The following is a 15,041-nucleotide window of genomic DNA, read 5'->3' on the forward strand; positions in this document are numbered from 1 at the left end:
TTTTTGTGTTTACAGACAACACACACACTTGCCCACTTCAACTCATCTGGTGGAAGGCAGAGAAGAAGAGAGTCCATCTTCATAGGAAACCTTGTGTGAGCAATCTATGACTTAATGCAAACCATCTGATCTGAACATCTGCTGTGGGAAAGCAATTAAGGGAGCCATGCAGCTGGTCACAACTAGGAGCAACATAATCTCATGAAGGCAGGATGAGGAAACGTACACCAACTAAATTACATGCAGCGCAGCATGCTGCCCAAATTTAATTACTCCACCATCTAGAGGTTCAAAAGGACAGAAGCTGCTTCATCTATGGTAGGTGCGACAGAGAGAGTTTGGTAAGGTTCCTCAGATAACGGACCAGAAGCTCATATCAAATGTGAATACAGAGATCCATTCAAGTGTTAGATAATAACAGGCCTGTATAGGTGGGGTACAGAGAAGAATATAGCCCAACACTTTAGCGTGCCCCCCAGGCGCTGGTGTTTATTCACACGCTTTTCACCATGTCAACGTGAGAAGGCTCCATTCACCGGCAAACAACCCACTTTAGTGCTTCTACTTCAAATGACCCACATTCTTTAACCCTGGCTCTTTGAATGCCAAGACATGCGAAACCACAGCAAAGCGCCTAAAACGCAACAGGACACCTCCCTTGGTAAATGAGAGTCCTAGATCTGGAGGTTTTGTCTCTCCTGTGCGGTGGCCAACCCCCCCACCATACAGCCACCGCTAAACCACTAGAGGTTAAAAGGAAGAGAAAGAAAGAAGGACAGAGAAACTGTAGACAACAAGCAGAGGATGGGACGCAAGGCGGAGAATAGATGCCCTAAAAAGAGAGAGTGTGGGAGAATGAGAGGGATAAAGAGAGAAAGGATGGACGGGCTGGAGAAGAGGCTCATGACGCTGGATTTGACTCTCTGGAGGCCCGCCATGCCTTGTTGTTCAGAAGAACTTTTCCCTTTTTCTCTCTGCCTTTCCCTTTCTTCCTCTCCCTCTCCTCGCGTCAGACTTTCCAAACACGCTCAGAGGCAGACGACCGGCAGAGCAGTCACAATCGCACCATTTAGATCTATCCAAACATTCTGGGGAAGGGGAGGGTGGAAAGCAGGAGGGAAGGAGAGGAAAAGGGAGGGAGATAAATGAGAGAGGGGACTAACAGCTTGCACGACACAGGGTGAGTCTTCGCCTGAATACGCTGTGTGTGCGCGTGAGCAGAGGCTGGGATGGGGGGGTGCTTTCAAGGGGCATGGAATCGGGAGAAGTAGAAAGCCGTGTGAAAAGGAAAGAGTAAAATCAGCGTATAAGCACATGTGAAAGGCAAAGCAGTGGAAAGAAAAGAGATGACTGGGAAAATGTGAGCTGCACTGAAGGTAATCCTGTTCCATAACACAGATGCAGAACGTGACATTCCACCGAATCCAAATGCTTTAAGCCAATCCCGAATTAAAAGGCGAGTGGTGTCCATTTGACGGTGCACAGATTCCCTGATCTCTAAAACCATTCTAAACAAAATCAGCTGCAGTTGTTTAACACTTGGGACCACTGGTCCGGTCTACTGTATGGTGCAAACTCCCACCTTCTGCTGGTGCGGTTTGCTTTAACACAGAGCCAAACAACATCAAGCAGTTGCAACAGTTTGTACAGAGAGCAGTATTACTTCAGTACTGCACTTTTTGAGAAAAAACATAAAGCAGAAAGAAGAAAGTCTATAAAGGTTTCTTTTGCTAATCAAATGCCTGCATTTCTTCAATACCTTTAGCCCCACCAGACACGTTCAAACTATTTTGTCCTTACGATAGAGCTCCAATTTTCTACTTCTACCCTAATGCTTTACTTTTATGTTATTATGTATTTCTGTTTTTGGTACTGTGGGATAGGAAAGCAATCCCCCTCCAGGGTTTCAACAGACCGTTCTAGGTATGGTTAAGGGTCCTGGAAGTTCACATCAGCGATTTCCGCTCCAGCAACAAACTCTGAAGTTTAAAATTCGGACAGTTCAACGACTCACATTTGTGGATCTAAATGAGTTTTATTCAGCCAGAATCGGACTAAATGGCTCTTTGGAAATGGCTGGTGTGTTGGAAAGCTTTGCTAAAACAAGAGATCGAAAAGGCTGTACCAGGGAATGTTGTTTATTTCTACAGAAAAAATAGCAATGCAAGGTAGACTGTGTAAAACATCCTCAGCTGAGGTCCCTCCATGTTGTATAAAGCATATTTACATGTCAAGTCAGTAGATGATGCTAAATTGTGCAGCCCAACTTAAGGGCTAAGTCAGTGCTGTACTCATTTATAGATCCATGGATCTTGTTTTCTTTATTTACTTAGTTTTGAGATATGAGTGACCTTTATTTCTAGTGATCCAACAGGAAATGGGTGGAGAGAGAAAGGGGGAAGACATGCTGTAAAGGTCTCTATGGGACTCTAACAAGGGACAACTGTGTAGAGAATGTAGACATCTGTACACTGCCGCGCCAAAACCTGCATGGCAAATGCAGCATTTTTAAATGCTCTTTTTTTGCACCTCAGTTAATTCTGAGAAGCGGAACTGTTAGTTTTCTCAAACTAAATGAGTATTTCTGTTTTATAAGAGCCTAAGGTTATTTAGATTACATCTGCAAAGGTAGCGTCTAGGCAGGGGCCACATTCATGCAAAAAAACCAAACCTGTGTGCGAGTCTTCATTATTGTTCCAACAGTTGTTTGTCGACTTCATATTTGCATGCACAGTTTTTTCTTAGTTTCAGAACATTTTGTGCTTTCTGTTTTCTCCTCTTTTAAGAACTTGTCTCCTTAATCTTATTTTTTTAATTTGTTAAATTTTGTTCTACGTGGCATGCTCCTTCAATGTTTATTATCTTTTTGCAATCACTCTGTGTTCTTTTGGTATTATGTTTGGAAATGTTGTCCTTGTTAATGTGCTGTGGAGAGGGCCAGGCCTTGGGGAGACATTTTCTGTTTTTATTTTCTTTCTGGGTTTTGCGATATGATGCTGTTGTGTACTTTGCTACTGGAGCTACAAAACTATGCTTTATATCTACAATCTGATTAAGCAGTAGGTTAGTAGTTCCAGCTCTAAGGAGTACAAAATACAGATTCCAAAAAGTAAAGATGGAGTTATTTTATGGTAAAGCCAAGTCGCACAATAGCTTCTCAATGCCCCAGTGAGAGAAATAAATAAATTCTCTTCCTCAGCCGGAGAGAACCCTGCTCCGTGTCATATCTAAAACAGAGTTTTGATACGTTTAATCTAACAACCAAACACTGCGGACTCAGAAACAAAGTGGCAATGATGCACTCTGGGCGTCCAAAGAGCGGTTTACTTTTACCTCCTTCACAGAGCGAGGAGTAAGACCAGAGTGACCGTAACCTCAGTGTGGAGAGCCCTTCAAACCCACAATCCCTGGAAGCTCTCCAGAATCAGCTGAAGTGGTTCAGTTCACTTCACAGCCTCCTCTATCCTCTGTACAATGAGCGAACTCGGCTGCAGATTATGTCTCACAACACTGTCCTATTGTCATTGTCCGATTCAGTGATAAGTTTGTACAGTGCCTTTGTGGATATGAGTTAAATTAATAAAAGTTACAATAAAATAATGAGGGACTTTCTGTGTCTGACAACAGTGGCACTCCTCCACTTCCTCTAAACACCCTGGGTTCCTCCAAATTGCCTTGGAACAATCCCTCCATATGCCACGAACACTGAGGACGCATTTATGCCTAAATGACAGGACATCCTTTCAGATGACCCAGGTTATCAATGGGCCATTTAGAGGCCTGTGATAACTTCATATCCCTGAGGGAATAACATTGGTGGAAAAAGGGAAGGAAAAGAGAAAATGCAGGGGAAAAAAACTACACCAAACAATGTATAGACGTCCAAAGCAACATCATTCCCTCCATATCAGATGGATGTTTTCAGTCCAATTCGGCAAATAAGCAATGACCTGATGCACCTCATTATATTCCAATGTCCGGAGAGGGGACCTGGTTTCCACATCATGCTGCTCCAATTAGAAAATCCTTTTCCGTTATTAGGGATTGGACCTTTACAACAGTTCTGTCAACGTAAATCCAAGCCGGCATAATATTCCTAGTATCTGAATGCCTGTCATATCGAACTTGGACTATCAGGGGAATGAAAAGAAAAAAACAGTGCAGAGTTAGGCTGATTAAACACCAGTGAAGGCAGTTTATATGATTATGAATCGTGTCTCTGATTCTCTATCCTTCATGTATGTTCATTCTGCTTTTGGGAGAATAGTTAGTACTCCAGTATATGATGGGGTTGATGAAGCAGCATGCTTGATGTTAAAAGTTCATAAGTTATTAAAACTGAAAGGGTGTATTGCAGTTCAAATGTCAAGATACATATGCCTTCCCCGTTCACCTTAGCAGAACTCAATATTTAACACAGCAGTCTCAAACAACTACAAAGAGAGAGAGAGAATGAAAGCAGATCAGAGCTGCCGCAACTTCAAGCCTGACTCACCGTCAGGTGCAAATCAGATCCACAACAATCAAAGATTAGCAGGCGGGGTCACGAGGAGATTTGAGCTGGATTTTGTGAGGCAACTTTTTTGACTAAATTCTAGATCTGAAAGTTTCACAAATCAAATCTGGATCTGAATAAATCAGTTCAGGTTTGAATCTTTTTGTCAAGCAAGAGCCCATTCAGCGCAGTCCCATTGCTGAAATACTGTCCTGAGATCTTAATGAATTATATGTATTTTTTATTTGACTTTTTACATCAGGAAACAAGTAAAAAGAGTACATATTGCAGCTTAGGTATAAAACAGGGAGCAATTGATAAAAAAAAGAGCTTTATTTTAGCAACTAATTAAAAACTAAATACTAGATGAAAATAAATTTGTTTTCTTTAGGTGTTTATGGTCTTAAATCAAGTTTTTATAATCCAATTGTGCCAACATCAACATAAACTATGAGACTGTGTTTATCTAGTATACTTTCCTTTTATTTGACAAATCTATAGAACAAAGAAAATTATTTAATTGAAATTTAGTAATGTGCAGGACCAAATGTTCTATTATGAGACTGCAAAGATGTTTTAACTTCACAATAAATACTACAGAATATCATGATTAACTTTTAAATCCGTATTATAACACAGCTAAAATAAGCTCTATGCATCAAGCCTCCCCAATCACTGATATCCAATTAATGCTTTATGATCAATGTTTCAGCACCAAAGTTATTTTACTGCTTGTTTAACTTTTAAGATCAACCCTGCATTTATGATGAGTCACAGTATGATTAATTTCCTTGTGACAAAAAAAGTTAATCATGATGAAAAAGGTCAAGAGTTTAAAGCATTCAATTTACTAACGCTAGACGTTTTTGTTTCCAGAGTTACGTAGTAGAGGCGTCACGCAGTGCTGCGATCCTTCCAGCTCTGAGGTTGTTTTGATAATGCAGGTGGTTGCGACATTTTCTGGTGTGTCTGTATATCACCTGTTTATGCACATGTAGCGTGTGGCTGCACGTCTGGGCGGAGCTAACCCACAAGCACAACATTGTAGAGGCAGAAATAACATTGTTTTGTAAAAATAACATTAACAACAAGATCGACCTGTTTGATCAAAGGATGGTGGATAGACCTGTTGTATAAAAGAAAGGTTCACCTGTGTTATTTGGAAAATGCATTGGTGGGGGTGAAGATTGCCAGAAATCCTGACATAAGGACAAGGAAAACTGCAGACTTTAATTTTTTCTCCAGTTGTAAAAAAATAATCAGGATTTCTGCCCATTTTAAATAGATAAGCTCCATTTTTTTTTAAATTTCAACAGTTCTGTGAACTTTTTAAAACCATTTGTTCATCCTGAATTTACTGCTAATGTTTCAACCGTTTGCACAGATAAACCTGTGAAAACAAAAGACAGCAAGGAAGGAAGGAAGGAAGAAAGGAAGGAAGGAAGGAGGGCAGATGGATGTATGGCTACACGTTTGTTGATTGATTGATAAATATATGCACTAAATTTGATAGAATGAGCAGCAAAATATGAACTTTTTACAAGTTGATAAATTTAAATTAGTTTTTTTCTATCCAACTTTGGCAAAAAAATAAAAATAAATCCAGACTTTTCCAGACAGCAAATGGACCTACTCTAATTAAGCCTCTAGTCACAAATGTGTTGAACGTTGCTGTAATTGGAGGATTTGGACCCTGCTGACTCCATTTAATATGGTGCAGCTCAAATACCTCAAGGCTAACCCTGACAGGACAGTGAACGCTCCCTGCTTTACAGATAAATCCTGGCAATCTCTGGGGATGGGGGGGGGGTGACCATGCACAGCTTTCCTTCACTGATAAATGACACTGACATTTTGTACGACATGACAAAGACAAGTACAACCCAGATGCTGTCAGGAGAGCCAACTCTGACTCCTGATACATCAGCGAGAATATATCTAAAGTTCAGCCAAGCTGGGATACATTCGTCTTTATGAAGATGAATGATGGAGAACAAGGGGAACGACTCCTGTGTCACTTTTTTTTCCAGCAGTGAGAGAAAAACAAGAGAGTGCTAACAGTTTAAAAACCGCATTGACGCACACACGCACGCCCGTACACAAGTGTGCACAGGCGCGGGTCGAGTGTATGAGTGGGAGCGTGTGAAATGCGGTGGCCCCCTCCTCTCAGGGAGCACAGGAAGCTCAAGACAATACAGAGGCTTCATGCAGGGTTCAGCTCCGAACTGTTCCCTCAGAGCAGGCCCAGCACCCGATCAGACCAGCAGCATATCCGCCAGGCTGGATATTTTTAACCCAGGGAAGCTGCAGCTCTGCTCCCCGACTGAAATTCTTCAGCTTCCTCTGGAGGTATTCTCCACTGATTGAACGAGCGTCACGGTGCGCCACGAAGCAGGTCGGGCCACGTTCAAAAAAACAACGAAAGAGAAAACTCAAAAGCAAAGTGAGGGGAGTTGTTTACGAATTCTCTTAAAGTTACCCCCGCCAACCGCAAATTAGTGAAATGACTGATGTAAAAGTGGTCAGGTTGTGTTGGGGGAGTAGAAGAAAAACAAAATCCAGAGCATCTGAAAAGTACAAGATTTGTAAGCAGGAGAGGTGACATTTCCACATTGTTTTCAGAGGTAAAGGTGGTCACTGTGGTCTCAAAGTGTTGATGACTTGTACGCATAAACAACGTCACGGTGAGTCATGCTCAGTACCATTAAAGGCTGAGCTAGGACTCTGAATGTGAACATTAAATTCAATTTGTGTGAAAACAGGCCTATTGAGTTAGGCCTTCACAATTTCCTATTAAGCCTGTCAGACACGCCGAGCACCAACTGACAGGATTAATCCAGGAGAGAATAAAGGACGCAGAGCGGACAGGAAGAGATGACTAACGGGGAAAAGCATGAGCAAGGATCCAACAACTCATTCCAGAGACAATCGAATTTGTTCCATTAAAGCTCACCTTTGTGGGGAGGTGAAGGGGGGGTGAGAGGAACCTAAAGCGCTGGCAGTTTATAACAGTCTCTATAAACACATCACAGCAAAAATGCAGAGTATGTGTCTGGTGGAATTAAGAGACCATCATTGGCAGGAACCCCTGCCAGATTTACATCTCTGTAAACAGATGTCCATTCTGCAGACAAAGATTGAGACTGTTCTGGTTCTGTTCATCCAGGAGAGCAGCAGGAGAAACAATCTGGCACTGATGCAAACCTTTCACCACTGTGGCTTTAGGTTAAGTCATACTTCCTGGTGCCCGTTATCTGCACCACAACACAGAGCTGCAAGAAAAATCTTAACATAAATCTTCAGTCTAAGAAAACAAAACAAAACGAGGAATCATCTTTGAAAGCATGAAGATTTGATACTACATACATCTGTTTTGATGTTTTCCTAGAAGCGGTCAACAAAAACTTGGGTGAAAATGATAAATTAGCCAAGAAAGAAGGTGGATGCCAATGAGCACAACCTCTCTTCAACGCAATCTTAACTTCAACAAGACAGTATGGTTTGAGATTGCTAAAAAAATACCAAATATGATGGAGGTCCCACCAGTTAGGGCAGCAAGTCACGCTTACACCAAAGGAACTGAGGAGAAAACATGACAAAGGTTCTCTAAACCAAAAGGTTTGTAAAGGAAAGGACCAATTTCACTGCTTGAGTATACTTCCAGGGAAAAAGTAAAAAAATAAAAGTTATTGGGACATTGCTATCATAGCCTTATCAACCCACGGCTTTAAAGTCACACAATTTCATACCAGCCAACAGCTAAGCCCCACTGGGAGTATCCGGTCAGCGAGTGGAGTCTCTAGGTCCTCTTCGGAAATACCAAAGGTGTTAAATGTAAAAGCATGTTTATGTGATTACGTCTAATGCTGACCAACAGATGAAAACAATATATTATTTGTGGATGCTGTCTGTGTTGCCATGTTGCACCATGAAGCTTGGTGGAAAAACTTTGGGGAGCACTGCTCTAAAAATGAACACCGAAAATATATTAAAGGAGCTGATTTTTTTCCTATTTAAATACAAAAATTACATTTTCAAAACTGGCAGAGTTTTTATTTATCTCCTTAATCGGCCTGTTTCTGTTTATGATCAAAGTAAAAGGACATATTTGAAGACTGCCTGGAAGTTTTTCTAAAACAGTTTGTTGATAACCTATTAAAGTAGTTGATCCTTCCAAGTCATTCATTCACTTTTAGTGTTAGCTACTAATTAAACAATCACTAATTAACTATCTAGCAGACATCTTTTTAAAAGAATTCAACCAGCAAACGAAGAGGACAGATTAACACAGAGAGGTGTATAAAGTGACATTTTTTTTGCCACCATTACTTTAGAAATGGTTGCCTATCCAAACAACTTATATTCAACTTTGTGCTGTTAGGGGTGAAATGTGAAAAAGTTTGAGTTATTTTATGAAAGCTTTTGAGTAACAGATTCCCTCTTTTAATTCAATCCAATTCAGTTTATTTCTACAGCGCCAATTCACAACACATGTCATCTCAAGGCACTTTACAAGTCAACCAGATCATACAGTCAAATTGGTTCAAAGTTTTCTATCTAGTGAAAACCAGTTGATTGCATTAAACACAAAGAAAGTTTGGCAGTTTTGCTTTGAAACTTGCTGGGAGTAATCATCACTATGGCTAATTCAAATCATTTACAGTCGTTTTAATATTAACATTTGTATTGGTGAGATTTAAAAATAACTGCAGTGATGCCTTTTTAAAACTACATATTTTTTCTATGTCAACAGATAAAGCCAGAAGTTGGATAATCATGAACTACAACCGGATTCTTTGGCTCACATTAAAAATAGCCTCGTCAGAAGTCATTGTTATCTCTATAACGGAGCTTCAAAGAACGCCGTGACCTGGAGAACGAACCAGTACGAACCCTGCTGACCACTTATGCTCAACTCCAAACACTTATCTAAAGGCCGCCGACAGCAGCGCGTATATCAAAGCAGTTATGAAGAGACTGTGTGGAACCTAGAATGAGTTACTTATTGGTACAAAAACACATGAGGGTGGATCTGGATGAGGTCAGTCTCTTTGATAGGACATCATTTCCACTTATCTTCAGTATTAAGGTGCTGTAAAGAATGACTCGCCTCTCCTGGTATGCATTATATAGCTTGTTACATTTGAACAGGTGGCACACCTGAAGTGAGTCAGCGCACCTTTGATTTCACCTGTGATTCACCTACGCAACGGAAAAAACAACAGGTTTCTTCACAATCATGAACCTGCCTGCAATTAAAAACATATCCGACTGTAACTGCTGAAATAAAGAAAGCACACAAGCACCTGGCGTCTGGAAGTGGGTGGATGGGTGGGTGGGTGGGTTGCCCAGCATTGCATCAGCCAGTTCCCAAGTAACTTCTCCTAGCCACAAGCATGAATACAACTATTCTCATGGACAGATAGCGGAGCACCACAGAGCAGCAGATACAACATTATGAGCTGCAGAGTGCTCCGTTTTCTGGCCTCAAGCTCCACAGTTTGGCCTCTACATGTCCCAGATGTCAGTCCTGCCCCCTGTCTGTGTTGTCCCCAGTGGCCGAGGGGACCATTTCCTGTGTGAACCAACACCCAAACACAGAAAGCAATCACAGATAACAATCTCGTATACATTTGCATGGGCATGACAATTCTAAGAAGTAAATTGATGCCACTAATATCAGCATATCTGTGTACTCAGGACGGGAAGTTTACTGGAGGGCCAAGCACGTACACTCTGGTAATTTTCAGAGGGGGGGGTTTAGGGAGTGCTAGAGAGGGGTGGGGAGGGGGTGGAAGTTTCCTCACAGTCCCTTAGCAACAAGGCCTGCTGCTGGCAAGGCCTCCAGAATGTACTGTGGTTTACAGAAGGGATAAACATTGACTTTGCCACCCTGAGAAGTAAATCTGATTTCAGTAATGGAACACTGCATGACTTTAAACAGGAATCAGACAACGGAGAAACCAAATAATGGGGCTACAGATTCATCAGCAGATGGGATATCTTAAGTTTTAAGAATCTGCAATGAAAAGTTGGAATAATTTTTATTTTAACGAATACAACTGTTGCTCTTATCAACATCCTTGCAAGGCTGGTGAGGATGCGATATGCAGGCTCATCTCTGATACTCCCATCGTAGGAAAAGGGAGTAGAGCGCCAAATTAACGTTACATTTGCATTTTATCCATTTAGACCTCACAGTGAACTTTAAAGAGCTTAGAAATGTCAGGCTTTGGTGGCGCACACTCGGAAAAACCAACAGGGTAGGAATGAAAAGGCGTCTCTGTGCTGGGAGTGGAAGTCTGAGAGGGATAAACCTTTCTGGAAAAAAAACTGCTGAGAGGCTTTCTGTCTTTTAATTCACTAACTGGCTAGGTGAATTCTGGGATTGTTTCTGCTGAAGGGGAGGGGAGTGGGATTAGCTGATCACAACTGCAGTCATGCTCATAAAAAAACAAAACATGCTTCTCCAAGTCCATGAGCACTCCCCAGCCAGCCATTTATTAAAGTTTTACAGCATCAAAGGTCAGAGCAGAGCCAAGGTGGTACTAAGGGAATCCAGGGAACCTCTGAGGTACCTGGCTTTTATGCAAAACCTGGACATAAAATGTTCTAATTACACTTATTAAATCGGAGATGATTTTAATTTGCAGAGAAAGCTTTGGAGTAGGGCTGCAACTAAAGGATATTTAGGAAAACGATTAATCAGTCGATTTTCTTTCTGTTTAGTAATCGGATGGCAAAAGGTTCCTCAAAAGAAGGTGAAACTAAAGTTTTTCCACTTGAGAAGTTCTGGATAGAGCAATTTGACAGACGAAAAAGGATTTTGTAAAATCTTAAATGCAAAATATATATATATATATATAAAAACATACATATATTGACATTTTGCTATTATTACTGCTCTGAGTTGGTTGCTATGTCAACTAAATGCATCTTTTTGAGTCTCTATACTCCAGTTAACCGATCATTAAATTACTTGACGATTATTTCACTAATTTTTTTTTTTTTAGAAAATAGTTTTTTCACCCAGTTTTGAACCAGTTGAAGCTAAACTATCCGACCAGTGGAATTCTGGATGGGGAATATTTACCGACAAGAAGGTTTTCATCCCTAATACTTCCTTTATTACATCTCTACATTGGTTGTAGTTTCATCAGCAAGTGTTATGTATTCTTCAATTAGTGATTAATTGATTACTAAATAAGTTGATGATTATTTTAATGATCAGTTAATCGCAAAAAAAAATCCAAAATGGTCTTTAATTCAAACTTTAGATTTGTTGTAGGATATAAACGAAAGGATTAAAGTAGGATTTTCAAACACATACAGAGGAAAATATAGATTCAAATTCAATGCATCTAATCCTTTTTTTTGTCTATTTCAGTCCTTGCCGTATACACCTCTTATGAAAAGCTTAATTGCAAATACATCTCAGTAACAAGTGGCACATTTCTAAAGATCCTTTTTAGTTACATTTTGCACCCATCAATGCAGACTGTACAAAGTCAGCATTTTACATTTAATATGCTTTCCAAACTATTTGGAAAAAGTAAAAAAATTTAAGTTTTTTAACCTGATTATAAACATTGTTAAGTCACTTATGTCAAGCAAAGTTCATTGCATATTTTCGTTTTCTCTTGTAGTTGTATAAAAATGCAAACAAGCTTAAACAAACAAACAACCTCCCTCAAAATAGCATTTCTGTTTTTATCAGGAGCTTAAATGGATGGTTTACAATCTATGAGATCTAGTGATGTAAAAAGAAGTTAATATCTTACTTGCAGTAGATAACTCTAGAATAAACCCATATATGACAACTACAGTAGAAAAAACAACAACACTGTAATGCAGGTTTATCCAAATACCATTTTATGAACCTTAAAATGTTGTTTTGCACTTACACTAATCTCTCAATCTAAAAAAAGAGACACTCCTGGCAAATTAAAATAACTCAATAAAAAAAGTGTGTGAACTTAAACATTAATTACACATTTATAATGCATTGTAAATGAATAAAACAGATTAAAAAACTCAAGTTCAAGACCAGTTAAACTTGAACCAGTCATACACTTGATAAATTTGATTACGGCTATCATTTTTGGCATTTACTTAATCCTATTTAGTTACTTTAACACAATTGTTTTATGTCCTACCCTGCTAACATGAAACAATTCTGTTAAAGTAATTAAATATGATTAAGTAAGTGCAAAAAAACGGTTGCCTTTTTTTCCCTGTGAGTTGAAAACTATTTAAATTGGTTAAACAGGATTATTTAAATTAATTGATTCACTGCTAACGATATATGATTTATTGTAGGGAAATTGCAGCAACAATAATCCAACACTGTGGGACCAGTTATTTAAAAATAACTGCCTAGTAGAAAATTAAGTTTTGTTTTTTTTAAATAAAATAATATATATATTTACACGGTCTTACTTTTATATTAAAGTGTTCAAATCTTTTTACCCTCCATGTTCCATTTATAGCAAGGATATCACTAGTTTCTCATCAAATACTGACCCACTGCACATCAAAACAATTGTGAATGTTTATAAAACAGGTTTACCATGATTGGATTTTTCAGATTGCTGTTATCTTAAGACTGGAGGAAATTTGCTGCATCTTTCTTTAACTCATACTAGTGGTTTCCTTCCTTGACCAACTGATGTGGATTTATAGTGAACAGGACCTCAGAAGGATTATACTGCCGGTAAGAAATAATCCTTTCAATAAAAAATGAGCAAGGGCGTAGGTTTGATCTCAACTTTGGTTGGGACACTACTGGTCTTAAGTTGAATTGGTCTAATGTCATTGATTATGCATGCTCCTATTATTTATTTATTTATTTATTTATTTTTTATGCTTGAAGTGAGCATCAGTTCGCATTTTGTTTAAAGAGAAAACAGCATTTTTTGCTACAATTATACAAATTTTATAAGCACTACACACACAAGATGCTGTTTATCAATGTTTGAAGCATCAGTGGCTCAGAATAATGTAAAATTGGGACAACCTTACACTTTGAAAAGGGTTACATTAGAACTTACCATTTAAGACGGAAGGTAAATACATGCCTTTTTTCACAAAATATAGTCTAAATATGTCTGTTGTATATGTATTTATCAGGTGTTTACTTTTGAAGAAATAGAATTGTGCACTCTTATTTCTTTTATCTGATATGCTGATATTGTCTGGATCGTAAAACAAAGCAAAAATAACATATTCAAGGGACTGCAAATAGATTTATTGTATTTACATGGCCGCGGGAACTATGAGAGGAACTGACACTGAGCTTTTAAAATATTAACTTCAATATACGAGTAGTGAGAAAAGAAGCGACTCTAGCAAAAACGCTGTATTGGAAACTATAAACATGTTATTCACAAAGGTAGGGACAAGTAGGTCAGGCCAGGATTTTAGTAGGGACATGTCCCTATGGTCCCTATGCCCATTAAAATGAGGCCCCTCTAATCAAACCCTGCTTTGGACCCTGTAGCACCTTGGACCGGCTCTGCCCATGGCCATCATGTGGGGCATGTCTGTCCAATCTGACCACATGATCACCAACACAGATGGTGGCTGCTATGTTGGATTTAGGGAGGTTGAATGATGCAGCACATGTCCTGTCCAGAGGAATGGAGCCAGCAGCAAGAGAGGCAGGGAGAGGGAAAATGATTCAATATGTACAGAAATAAACACCTAAATCCACAGCAACAACAAACAGCGTTGCTTCCTGTGTATGAGCTCTGGTGGGACAATGAAGGGGCTTGTCTTATCTTCTCACAAGTTCACAGGCCTGGTCGTGATTTCAGCCTCCGAAAGACCCTTAAAATTTAACAGCGCTGATTTAACTGAAGGCTAATTCGCCATTACTCGCTGATTAAAGACAGTCTTCACACTTTATAGGAGTTACTTCACTATTACACGGACTCTATCTTTAGTACAAATAAAAAATAATAAACATTTAAAACTTTTTTTTTCAACTGTTTAGTAAATGTTTATGTTGGTTTACTTACAAAAAGTTTTCCGACCACTGGATCGAAGTTCATTTTGGGAACTTCGAGATGAGAGTCGATCCCAAAGCAATTCGCGTTTTCTCGGCACCAGAATGGAAATGTCTAACAAAACACTCTCAGAGTGAAAAAAAACAAACAAACACGGACACACGAGCCCGACTTTAAAACTATCCGTTAGCCGGTTTCTTTCATGAGTTCAGGCAGTGACCGTCCTGAGCAGCAGGGTCGCTCGCTCTGAGAGCGAATGAGATTTTTTTTCTGTGCCTGGAGAAGAGGAGCTGACGTCATTTTCCCAACCAGCCAATCAGAAAGAGCTATCCTCGGAAAATAGCAGATAATTACTGCAAAACACCTTCTAAAGCTCCTCAAATATGCTTTTCTACTTCATAGAATTCATAATATTCGTCAGAAAATCTAAAACATAAACAGAGTTGTGTTTTTTATTTGTTGTGTTGGATATTTAATTCTGTTGTTTTTTTTTTTTTGCACCTTTCATGGACAGTTCTAGACAGAGGCCAACATCATGG

General features: G+C 39.4%; 1 protein-coding gene across 1 annotated transcript in view; it reads right to left on the reverse strand.

Annotated features, from left to right (window-relative positions):
- tnfrsfa (tumor necrosis factor receptor superfamily, member a) overlaps positions 1–14,757 on the reverse strand; it is a 30,252-nt gene extending 15,495 nt beyond the window's left edge. Inside the window, exon 1 of the mRNA XM_038270114.1 lies at positions 14,515–14,757. Coding sequence (XP_038126042.1) covers positions 14,515–14,547 — 33 coding nt within the window. The 5' untranslated portion in view covers positions 14,548–14,757. The remainder of the gene's footprint in view (positions 1–14,514) is intronic.
- Positions 14,758–15,041: the final 284 nt, after the last annotated feature.

The sequence above is a fragment of the Cyprinodon tularosa genome, unplaced genomic scaffold (assembly GCF_016077235.1).
Source record: "Cyprinodon tularosa strain WSP-4 unplaced genomic scaffold, ASM1607723v1 ctg750, whole genome shotgun sequence".
Taxonomy (NCBI): domain Eukaryota; kingdom Metazoa; phylum Chordata; class Actinopteri; order Cyprinodontiformes; family Cyprinodontidae; genus Cyprinodon; species Cyprinodon tularosa.